The sequence below is a fragment of the Mastomys coucha genome, unplaced genomic scaffold, assembly GCF_008632895.1.
Source record: "Mastomys coucha isolate ucsf_1 unplaced genomic scaffold, UCSF_Mcou_1 pScaffold23, whole genome shotgun sequence".
NCBI classification, from domain to species: Eukaryota; Metazoa; Chordata; class Mammalia; order Rodentia; family Muridae; genus Mastomys; species Mastomys coucha.
This window is the reverse complement of record NW_022196906.1, coordinates 1,960,866-1,972,831: the sequence shown is the minus strand read 5'-3', so window position 1 is coordinate 1,972,831 and position 11,966 is coordinate 1,960,866. Positions and strand designations below refer to the sequence as shown.

At 38.1% G+C, this 11,966-nt stretch overlaps 1 protein-coding gene across 4 annotated transcripts in view; it reads left to right on the top strand.

The window, feature by feature from the left end:
- The window catches only part of Dync2h1 (dynein cytoplasmic 2 heavy chain 1), a 258,114-nt gene that overhangs the window by 79,760 nt on the left and 166,388 nt on the right, over nt 1-11,966 (top strand). For all 4 annotated transcript variants that reach the window (XM_031344730.1, XM_031344731.1, XM_031344732.1 and 1 more), the window contains 7 exons: nt 3,190-3,320; nt 4,393-4,641; nt 5,334-5,442; nt 5,782-5,895; nt 7,244-7,386; nt 9,378-9,459; nt 11,517-11,671. In XM_031344730.1, coding sequence (XP_031200590.1) covers nt 3,190-3,320; nt 4,393-4,641; nt 5,334-5,442; nt 5,782-5,895; nt 7,244-7,386; nt 9,378-9,459; nt 11,517-11,671 — 983 coding nt within the window. The remainder of the gene's footprint in view (nt 1-3,189; nt 3,321-4,392; nt 4,642-5,333; nt 5,443-5,781; nt 5,896-7,243; nt 7,387-9,377; nt 9,460-11,516; nt 11,672-11,966) is intronic.

The following is an 11,966-nucleotide window of genomic DNA, read 5'->3' as shown; positions in this document are numbered from 1 at the left end:
ATCCTCTTCTATACACATGCTGCCAGAACAATCAGACCCACCATGTGCAGTCCTTGGTTGGTGGTTGACATTTCATTCCTTCTTAAAAGGGGGAACCAAATACTCACAGAAGGAGTTGCAGAGATTAACTAAGGAGCAGAGACTGAAGGAAGGACAAGCCAGCCTAAATATAGCTATCTCCTGAGAGGCTCTGACAGTACCTGACTAATGCAGATGTGGAGGCTCACAGCCATCCATTGAACTGAGTACAGGGTCCCCAGTGAAGGAGTTAGAGAAAGGACCTATGGAGCTGAGGGGTTTGCAGCCCCTTAGGAGGAACAACAATATGAACTAACTAGTACCCTCAGAGCCATCTTTAGTGGTGGGAATCATTTTGGCTTACACCATCACCAGGTTTAAAGGGAAAAGTAGAATGTTTAGACACAGATGCCCTGTAGATGCATGTCTTAGTCAGGGTTTCTATTCCTGCACAAACATCATGACCAAGAAGCAAGTTGGGGAGGAAAGGGTTTATTCAGCTTACTTGCACATTGTTGTTCATCACCAAAGGAAGTCAGGACTGGAACTCAGGCAGGTCAGGAAGCAGGAGCTGACACAGAGGCCATGGAGGGATGTTCCTTACTGACTTGCTTCCCCTGGCTTGCTCAGCCTGCTCTGTCATAGAACCCAAGACTTCCAGCCCAGGGATGGCACCACCCACATGGGACCCTACCCCCTTGATCACTAATTGAGAAAATGCCCAACAGCTGGATCTCATGGAGGCACTTCCCCAACTGAAGCCCCCTTCTCTGTGATAACTCCAGCCTGTGTCAAGTTGACATACAAAACCAACCAGTACAATGCATATCCAGCTTGGTGGCTTGCAAAAGAGTAGCCTCCATGGCCCCATGCACTTGAATGCTTAAAATCACCAGGGCGTTGAACTGTTGGAAAGTATTAGAAGGATTAGGAGTTGTGGCCTTTTTGGAGGAAGTATGTCACTGAGGGTTGGGCTTTGAGGTTTCAAAAGCCCATGCCAAGCCCAGAGTCTTTTTCTCTGCCTATGGATCAGGATGTAGCCCTCAGCTTTTGCTTCAGTGCCTGCATGCATGCTACCATGCTCTCAGCCATGATGATAATGGGTTAAACCTCTTGAACTGCAAGCAAACCTCCAGATTGTGTGTGAATGTGTGTAGGTATTTGCATATTGTATACATGTATATGTCTCATACATATTACATGTTTTTTACATATTCATTGCTCTTATCTAGAATATTCTTCCACACTTCTTCATTCAATATATTCTTCCTTTAGAACCTACTTTGGCAAGTGGAATCTGACAGTACAGGCCTGTAGTCCCAGGTACTTCAGAAGCAGAAGCAGGAAAATTTCAAATTCAAGGATAGTCTGAGCTACATAGCAAATTCAAGGTCAACCTAGGCAACTGTATGTGACCCTGTCTCATAAAATAACAACCAAAAATAACTTGAACACATAATTGCCAAGGAACAATTATTTATTATATGTATGAATACATACTAATATATATGTTACACATATATAAAATAGTTGGTTATAGTGTTTCTTCACAGCAGTAGAACAGTGACTAAGACATCTAATGAATGAACTGCATGTCTGTTAAACAGTTGTCAGTATAGGACTAACTTCAAGCTTGGGAAATTTGCCTTAGATATAAGTTAGTGATATACTTTGGGTGTATAGAAATAGTAAAGAATTTAATTCACAAAACAAGGTAATTATGGTTGGGACTCTTTAGAAATAATGATAGTTGTGGTTTATGGGTTTATGAGGAGGAGCTTGTGGATATAGGAAAACCCTCCGGAGAGATACAGGAAGCCATGCTGGATGACCTGTGCACAGATGTTGCCCTGTCCATAATGTGACATTGTCTATAGTGGACGTCACACACTGAAAATAATGAGAGAAAGGAGGTGGCTAAAGGCAAGAGGAATCTGGTGGCTTAGACCTCAGCAGGGCAGGTAACTGTGATGTTAGGATATGGGAGAACTAAGCTGGTGAAGAGGAAGAAAGGGACAAGTTCATTCAGTGGCTATGTGCAGTTTCTTTTTAAGACAATGTGGCAAAATACCTACCAATAGCAATGTGTACAAGGGTTGATTTTGGCTCATCATCTCAGGATATAGACCAACATGGCAGTGAGTCTCAGTGGCAGCTGGTCACATTGCAGCTGTAAGGATGCAGAGAACTGTGCCTCACATGTCCTGCTTGCTCACTCCTTTAATGTTATTCAGGATCTTAGGTGAAGGGATGGTGCTGCCCACAGTTAGAGTGGGTTCCCACCTCTATTCATTTAATCTAGCAGATCCCACATCATATTCCAATGCTGTGTCCTCGGTGATTCTAGAGAGGTTCAAGTTGACATGATTAATTCTCATACTTATGGGAAAGCAACTGAGGTAATTTAATTAATAATTAGAAGACTAGGACATAACAGGGAGTTAGAAGGAAGCCCTTCATAAGAAGAGGGGAAAGTGGTGGGTGGGGTCTGATAATTCCAGCATGAATCTGGAGGTACTCCTGGGGTCCTACCCTGGGTGGAGTTGATGGTGCCCACTGATGGGTTCCCCAGGCTCTAGTGCATAACTCCATATCCATTCTCATTGGTCTCTGAGTCATTGGTAACAAAAACAACAAAGGAGGATGTGATGTTGGAAGAAAATGGGTTAGGGAAGTTGGAAGAAGGTAGTAGAGGAACAATATGAACGAAACATATAATAAATGGATGAAAATTTCAAATCATAAATAATTAAAATGTTTTAAAAGTTGATACTGAATATGATGAAAGTATTTAGTTCAGATAGTTCTCAGGCTGATTTTGGTATTATAACTTGTGATTTTTTTTTTATCTTTATTGATTGGTTCTCTAAGTAATTGTTAATTTAATTAGTATAATATTACATTTATAGCTATATATTAGTATATTAGTATAATTTACTTAGTATAATATTATTAGTATATTTTTACAATTTTACATTTCTGTCTATTAGTATATTTATATAATTTTATATATATCTATATATTAGTATATTAATATAATTTAATTATATTGTAAGCTACCATTTTGCTTCTGGAGACAATTTTATTTGGACTGGGTAAAAGTAATTGAGTGAGAAGTGTGGTGACTGATTTTCTCATCACTAGTGATATGTCCCAACATCTTTACTGCAGATAGTTTCTATGTTACATGGGGAGCCCAACATATCTCAGGAGGAAAGACAGCTCCAGGACAGCCGTTACCTCCGCACGGGAAACCACTTGGCAAACTGACCTCTGCAGACCTGAAGGATGTCATTAAGAAGGTATTATGGGAATTATGACTGGGAGTAAGGTGTGGCTATAACAGTAACTTAAGTTATTTGTTAGAAACATTTGAGTACATGGAATGAAAGATTACACAACGGACAGAACTTTTCTTGTTCTTTGGAATTTAGTTCATTCTGGCAGACATGATGGGATGCTCAGATGCATGCAAAATTACTAAGATACCTGTTTAATGACAGTGTTGCCATTGGTATAGCAATGAGAATAGTGATGGGAAACACTTCTGGATGGTGAGTGTTGTACCTCAGAGTCACCTGATGAAAGAGCAAATAGGCGGGCTCCAGGGTAACATCGCCAGAGTCAGGTTCATAAGGTGTGATCTGGACATGCTGAATTTCCATCTCCTATGCTGTTTCTTCTTCCTGGTCTCTCTTTTTGCTCTTCCTCCTCCTCGTCTCTTTTTTCTTTATTCTCCCTTGCCGACCCACCCCATTTGCTTTTACTGTCGTTATAAGGATGTATAAGAAATGATGTGGTATATGCATTCTTTTTTATTGTGAATAATATATGCCTATGTGTATTCTTAGAAACCAGAAGAAAGTGTCAAATTCACTAAAGCTGGAGTTATGGGCACTTGTGAGCTACCGTATATGCATGCTGGGAAACAAACCCCAGTTAAGATGTAGTGCTGTCTAGCACAACTAAATTTTGTGTGCCTGTGAAGTTGTTTGACATGAACTTTTTATATGCCTACAAGTCTGTGTTATTGCATAGTAAAATTTTAGGTATCAGATAAAATATAGTTGCTTAACCTTTTTTTGAAACTGTCAAAAATATAAAACCCTAGGGAACACTTTTAAAAACATGTATTCACTTATTATTTATGTGTATGTGTGTGCTGCATGAGAGTATGTGCATAGTGTGCATGCAGGAGCTGTGAAGGCCAGAAGAGTGAATGAGATCCTCTGGAACTGGACTTACAGACATGCAGGTGCTGGGAACAAAACCTAGGTCCAGCAAGACAGCCATCTCTCCAGCCCCAGAAAAATAACATTTTTGTTATAGAACTAGAAATTATATTAAGTATAAAATTTGTTTTTATTTTCAAAGGGTCTTATTCATTATGGACGAGATAACCAGAATTTAGATATTTTACTCTTCCAAGAAGTCCTGGAGTACATGTCAAGGATCGACAGAGTGCTGAGTTTCCCTGGAGGCTCCCTTCTGTTGGCAGGACGAAGCGGCGTGGGGCGGCGGACCGTCACGTCGTTAGTCAGTCACATGCACGGTGCCGTGCTCTTCTCCCCGAAGATCTCCAGGGGCTATGAGCCGAAGCAGTTCAGAAATGATCTCAAGCATGTGAGCTGGGGACAGATTCCCTTTAGTTATTAAAGCTTTTAAGTCTCCCGAACATAACATAGTCTTCCTTCTAATTTTGTTGATTATTTCCCCATAATTACTACGTTTTATCTGAATGTGTGATATTCCTGATAGGATATCAAGATTGTGGGCAACTGAGATTATGGGATGTCTAATTGGATGATAAACAGGACTACATAATTGTATGGAAAGAATATATTTTGAAAATGATCTAGTTTTTGCTTCAGAGACTTATTTTTAAAATAAATTTTCTTTCAAATAATAGTTACTGATGACTTTACTTTCCAAATTGTACAGGTAAAATACAATTTCCTTTCTGTTCTAAACAAGTCAGTAAATAGGTCCTAAGTAAACTGCATGTGGTCACATGGGAGGAAAGTAGCAGGGTACTGGTAGGTTTAAGGCTAGCCCAAGTCACATAGCAAGATGCTGTGTCAGAAACCATCAGTAACAGCAAAACAACAGATCTGTAAATAGATACGTATATTACAGTCGCTTGCTTATGTAGAGAGCCCCTCTGCTTTATAACTTATTATGTGCGACTGGCCAGCCTCACATTTCGTTTCACTCTTCAGACTGTGGTCAACGCTGTGTTGCCATGCCAGCCAAGGATAGTAATCTTTAATTGTTCCAAAAGCAACTGACAGACTGATCTTGCCTTGGTTTTGCAGGTGCTGCACCTTGCAGGAATTGAAGCACAGCAGGTAGTCTTACTTCTTGAGGATTACCAGTTTGTACATCCTACATTCTTGGAGATGATCAATAGCCTTTTGTCTTCAGGCAAGTGAATGGTTTCTGTGAAGCAAATATAAGTACTATAGTGAAAATTGCCCAACTAGAATTACCCTGTATATAGTTTACCTGCATTACTGATGACAACCTTGGACATAGTTGTTACTAAGGTCATAAGAACTGACACATGGTTATGACTGAAGCATCAAAGTCTGAAGCTTTATAAAACCAAGAATTTAGGAATTGTATAAGTTATTGTTAATACTCCTGGTAATGACTGAACAGAAGAATTTAACATAAAAATTGAAAATCATTTTGTATGTAAAATTTGTTTTGAATTGATGTATGCTAGTCAAAATAAGAGGGAAATGTAATCTTCTTTTACAGGCGAGGTTCCAGGACTGTATACTCTTGAAGAATTGGAGCCTTTGCTGTTGCCTCTGAAAGATCAAGCTTCTCAGGATGGATTTTTTGGACCAGTCTTCAATTACTTCACATACAGTAAGGGGCATAGAGTTCATTACTAAATTTACATTCCGATTGGAGTAAAATAAATACCATTTAATATAGTATTCTATACAGCTTGGACCTTGACCTCTTTACCTAATTAGGAGTGGGGAGGAATGAAGAAAAGATAATAAACTTAATAAATGACAAATAGCCGCACAGAAAAGTTGGAGCAGATGGGCCGTGCTTACTCTGGTGAAGTGATGCCTATAGTATAATATATAGTGCGATGATTATGTGCAGCACAGGAGGGGGAATTCACTCATCTAGGTAGAAGGTACAGTTACTAGTTTTGCTTGCACACATTAGTCAGTCATTTGTAAACACTCATACTTGCACACTGTCTACATTTGCATTTAGAGCAGAGAAAGATTTTGCTATCATTCTGAGCCTGACCCAGATATAGGGGAAGGCTTTACCAATTTCTCATGGGCCTGAGGCCTAAGTCCTTGACATGACCATGTATTTATTAAACAGCACACATTCATTACAGACTTCCTTGGCTTTTTAATTTGCCTTAGTTCTTCAATAGATTACAAATTTATCTGAAATTTAGGGTTTTTTTGAAATTAATATCTTTCTCTATTACTTTTTTCTTCAGAGTTTAAAAAGTAGCACAGAAGCTATAATAACAGTGTCCTAGAACATTTTATCAGATGGCAATGGTGGGACTGCAGTGATGTGTTTTGGAACACCAGCCTTGCTGTCTGTATTTTCATCCAATCATATTATGCTTACTGTAGTAAATCTTAATCTTTTTAGATCTTTATAGTGTTTTGAAATGCTAAATAACTAATGATTTATACAAAAACACTTTCTTGTGTACCATGGAAACAAAATAGAATTTTTTAAAAAGACAAACATGTCACCCAGCCATTCCTATACATTATTTTTATGAATCTTTTTCTTTGCTTGCAAACATGACTTACACGTGTACAAATATTTTTATTCATTCTTTGAAAATTTGATATATGTTGATATCAACCTTTGCCCCCTCTTTAAATCCCAGGATCCGCTACCACAGCCCACTCCCAACATGATGCCTTTTTCTTGGAACCCAGAGTCTAGTCAGTGCTGTCCGTGTGTATGTGGGTGTGGGACCAGATGCTAGATTGCAGAAAAGCAAGTAGTTTTTTTAGCCAGTGCACACATTTTGCCTTACTATTGTTTTGCATCTCGTTCTTTCTCATAAGCATCTCCTACTGTTTCATTTGTAGAGAATGACCACGTCATTAAACTGAATTACATATGAAATTTCATATGTAAATTGTCTGATTTATCGTTAGTCTCATAATCGGAATTATTCTCATAATTCTCACACAGTTTCTTACCACTTTTTCAGGAATTCAACAAAACTTGCATATTGTCTTGATTATGGATTCTGCAAATTTGAACTTCATAATAAACTGTGAAAGTAATCCAGCTTTGCATAAGAAATGCCAGGTTCTGTGGATGGAGGGCTGGTCAGACAGCAGTATGAAGAAGGTATGTTCTGATGATGAAACTTGCAGATATGAAAACAAAGCACATTCTTTATGACGTTACTTTCACAGTCTTTGCTTAGTGCCAGTGTAAGCATTAACTTAACTAGGGGGCTGGGCATTGATACTCTGAGATCATCTCTGTTTTCTTTTAGCTCAGGATACTTTGGTAGAATATAGAACTTTGGCGTGAACCTTTTAGTTGAGTGTAGAAATTTTAATGAGATAAAGAGATAATTATCTTTTTAAAAATTATATGCCTTGGATTGATTAAACTAATAAGAACTATCCTAGAATTAAAAAAAAAAAAATGTTTGTAAGAATTATTTCTCTTAACCAAACCAAAGCAGAGTTTCTCTATGTAGCTCTGGCAATTCTGGAATTCATTCTATAGACCAGGCTGGCTTTGATCTTAGAGATCTGCCTGCCTCTCCAGAGTGTTGAGATTAAAGGCATGCATCGCTGCCTGCCCAGCTTCATAGTTAAGAATTTTACACAGTGAAAATTCTTTTTTTTTTTTTTTTTCGAGACAAGGTTTCTCTGTATAGCCCTGGCTGTTCTGGAACTCACTCTGTAGACCAGGCTAGCCTCGAACTCAGAAATCCGCCTGTCTCTGCCTCCCCAGTGCTGGAATTAAAGGCGTGTGCCACCACTGCCCGGTTTTCTTTTTCTTTTATTTATTTATTTATTTTTTGAAAATTCTTCTTTTAAAAACTACCCTGATGTTCCAAAATGTTTAAAAGAGAGTTGAATTTAATGTGAGAACTCATAACACCTTTGAAACCACAATCCACTTATCTTAGTTTGTCCGAATCAGTAATAACCTTAGACATTGTGCTTTAAATGACATTTATATTTCTAGCTGTTTATTCATTTTTGGGTAATAGAATTACATATTCATGTCTGGTACATTTCAGCATTAGTGTGATGTCATACCCATCATAGACAAAGCTAGATTTCAGCAAACAGATAAGAGGTCAGGCAAATTTTTTTTGTTCTATGAGAATAGTAAGCAGGTATAAAGTTTTGGATATGCTTCTGTTTTTTCTTCTTGAATTCAGAAGTGATATTACTTGATTAAGGATGAAAGAAGATGCTTGGCAGGCTGAAGAGATGAGAAAAGACATTTGGAATACTTTATGGCAGTGAAAGAAGTGAGGTTGAGTCTGTTCCCTCAAGGTCCGCTAGCACAGTTATATGGTTTTTCTCATGCCATCTGTACACTCATTTACACCTGGGTAAATGGTGACTTGAATTTAGCCAATATTGTGGTTTTGCTCCTTGAGTGTGATGAAACAAGTGTAGGCAAGGAAATTGAGGACACTTGCACAAATGGAATTACACTTTACTAAGGAGTCTAGCTAATAAAGAGGTAAATTAGGGTTTGAAGGAGAGGAGTAGTCTTAGCTAATACAGAGGGCTTGAAGTACAGAGGTGATTGCGACCCTAGACTATAGATTGGAGCAGAGGCTAAGAGGAGGCTGGTTTTAAGAAGGAGTCAGGTTGGAATATGGGAGTGTTTTGGGACAAGGGTGGCATACTCAAAGGTATTGCTTACCATTCAAGCATGAAGACAATGGTGAGGACCAAGTTTGGCTCTCCCATAAGCCATGTAAAAAGTTGGGCATGGTGGTACATGCTTATAATCCCAGCTCCGAGGAAGCAGAAACAGGTGGCTCTTAGCCAGGACGCTAGTCTGATTGGAGACAGGGCACAGCAAGAGGCCCTGTTTCCACAGAGGGGCTTACCACTGCTGAGAATGGCACAGGCTTACCCTCTGCTTTCTGTGAGCATGAATACACACTTCCACATGCTTGCACATGCTTCCCTCCCAAGTGATCCTCCTAATATACTGTACCCCAGAAATGCTTACTTAAAACCACTTAGAGACTTTGCTCCTTTGTCATAAATCAGTGAATGGAAGCACAGCGTTAGTTAAAGAATTGGTTTTGGGTTACATTTCATTTAGTTTTAAAAAATTTTTCTGTATTTTAGATACCAGAAATGTTACTCAATGAAACACATGGTGAAGAAAAACATGAAAAAAAAATAAGAGATGAAAAGAAAAAAAATTCAGGTAGTATTTTGGTATAATTGATTTTTTTAAAAAAAAATGCATATTCATGTGATGCTACTTTTTTTTAATGTTATAGAGTCATGGAAGATGATTATAAATTATAGATAATGGAAATTGTTAACAGGTTTCTTGTCCATGAAATTTTGAAGTGCTCTTTACTTTTAAATTAAATTTGTATCATATAGAAGCCAAAAGAATGTGTATACGAATACCAGAAATTCAAAAATAATTTTTGTGGGGCTGGAGAGATGTCTTGGTAAACTGCTTGTGTGCATGCGTAAGGCCTGAGCTTGAGTCTCAGTGTGGCAGTTGTTTGTAACCTTAGCTCTAGGAAGGCAGAGGTGGGAGGGTCCTGTGTTCTTTAGTCAGCCAGCCTGGCCTTATGGTGGAGACTACTCCTGCGCAGTGGCTCCTGAGGTTGGTCTTCGGCCTCTTTGAGCATGTGTACTCTTATACACTTGTGACCCACGCCCCCTCAATATGAACGTGCACACATTGTCCTCTACCCCGATTCTCTAGCCATTCACACACACATACACACACATACACAAAATTGGCCAACTGAAGTCCAGATTATATTGTTTTGACTCTAATCAGTATATGTGCCATATAACTTTACTGGAGTCCAGAAAAGTTTTGTAATATTTTCTGAGTACAGATGATAGTTTCTCAATTGTAATATTATTCCACACTAATTTTGAATAAGCTATTTTTATACCATAGCCATATTCATTCTTTAACATAAGCATGTAATCATGAAATGTTTACTAAAGTTTCATGCTAAATGCAGGACAGTGTACTGAGTAGCTAATAGCCTAGTGAAACCAAGAATTATGTTTTACATAGACATTAAACTTGGATGTAGCAAGAAAGCGGTGGTGGAAGTCCATCTAGATTGTGCTGGGAGGTGAAGTTTTGCTGTGCCGAGTATCATAGGAAGTAGAAGTGCTCTAAACAGCTATCTGGAAAGGTGTTCTGAAGACAGCTCGGACAGGAGCATGGGCACTTTTATGGCACTGTAAAGAAGTAGTAGAAGGTCTGAAATGCGGGTTGGGTCAGCTTAAATGAAGAGAAAGTATGGGCAGGGTCAGTGGACCAAAGCTTAGTATAGTATTTGGAATTTGCAGTCTAATTTGAGGGCTCTAGGGTGTTTGAGAGATTACATTAGGAATGTAATTAGGATTTTCTTTGCAAGTAGAATCTCTTGGTGTGTCTCCTCACCACTACTCCATCCCCACATTTCCTTCCTTCAGTTATTATCAGGGAAAGTGACAGGTAAGTAGACCACATTAGAAGTGCATTTCTGTGATGTGGGGCAGACAGGGCCTGAGCCAGGGAATAGTTATGTAAACTGAGAAAGAATGGACTTGGAGGGTATGGGGAACTGGTTGCCAGGGGGCTAGACTGTAATGGCTGTGGCATAAAGGAAAGTATGAGTCAAGAGTGCCTCAGTGGCTTTTGGATTGATGCAGTAAGGAGAAATCTGCTTCTTTCAACTGCAGTAGAGAATGCAGGTGGTCAGTGAGAGAAAGTGTGTGATTGATCACAGACACATTGAATTCCATGTGAACACACTCTTAACTTTCTGGGTTTTGAAGTATTTCCCTTCTTTATCAAATGAAATTCTAATTAGTTTAGAATTTCTTCTATTTCAAATATTCTTCTGTTTTCAATTCTTTCAACACACTTTACTGTGTTGTCTGTTTGACAACATTAACTGCTAGAATAATTATTAGATTTTAAAATATTATAATTTAATTATATTACAATTATTCTGATCATTAATAATTGGAATAATTATCACTAGAATAATTAATTCTAAATAGTAGATTGATTTTACACAATAGCCGTGTTCAGGGGAAGTAAATAGCAATGTAAAGATAGAGCCCACCACAACCATAGTGGTCAATCCTTAAGGGGCAGAGGAGCTAGGGCTGCTTTTATGTTTTGAAGAAAGGGCTTGTATTCATAACTATCCGAGATACAGGTAAAATTATTTGATATAATTCTTAACGCATCATGCTTATAAGTAACTTTTACTTCATGTCTTTTTCTAGTTGATCCTGATTTTATAAAGTCATTCTTATTAATCCATGAGTCTTGTAAAGCTTATGGGGCCACCCCAAGCAGGTACATGACTTTTCTGCATGTGTATTCTGCCATCAGCAGCAGCAAGAAGAAGGAGTTACTGAAAAGACAGAGTCATTTACAGGTATAGTACTAGTAATCGTCAGGTGTTTAGTTTTAGTTTTTAATTATTATGTCTTGAGTTACTGCTTATAGGGAATGATTATATAGTTCACAATGCTATGTTTCATACATCATATACTTAATATAAGTAAATAATATATAATAAACCCTCCAGAAACAATTATATGTCCATACAGTATTTCCCACTAGATTATAGTAAGGAGTATTTCTTCATTAATAGTTATTTCACTTTTTTTTTTCATTTTTTTTTATTTTAGATATTTTCTTTATTTACATGCGAATTTCTCCTTTCCCAG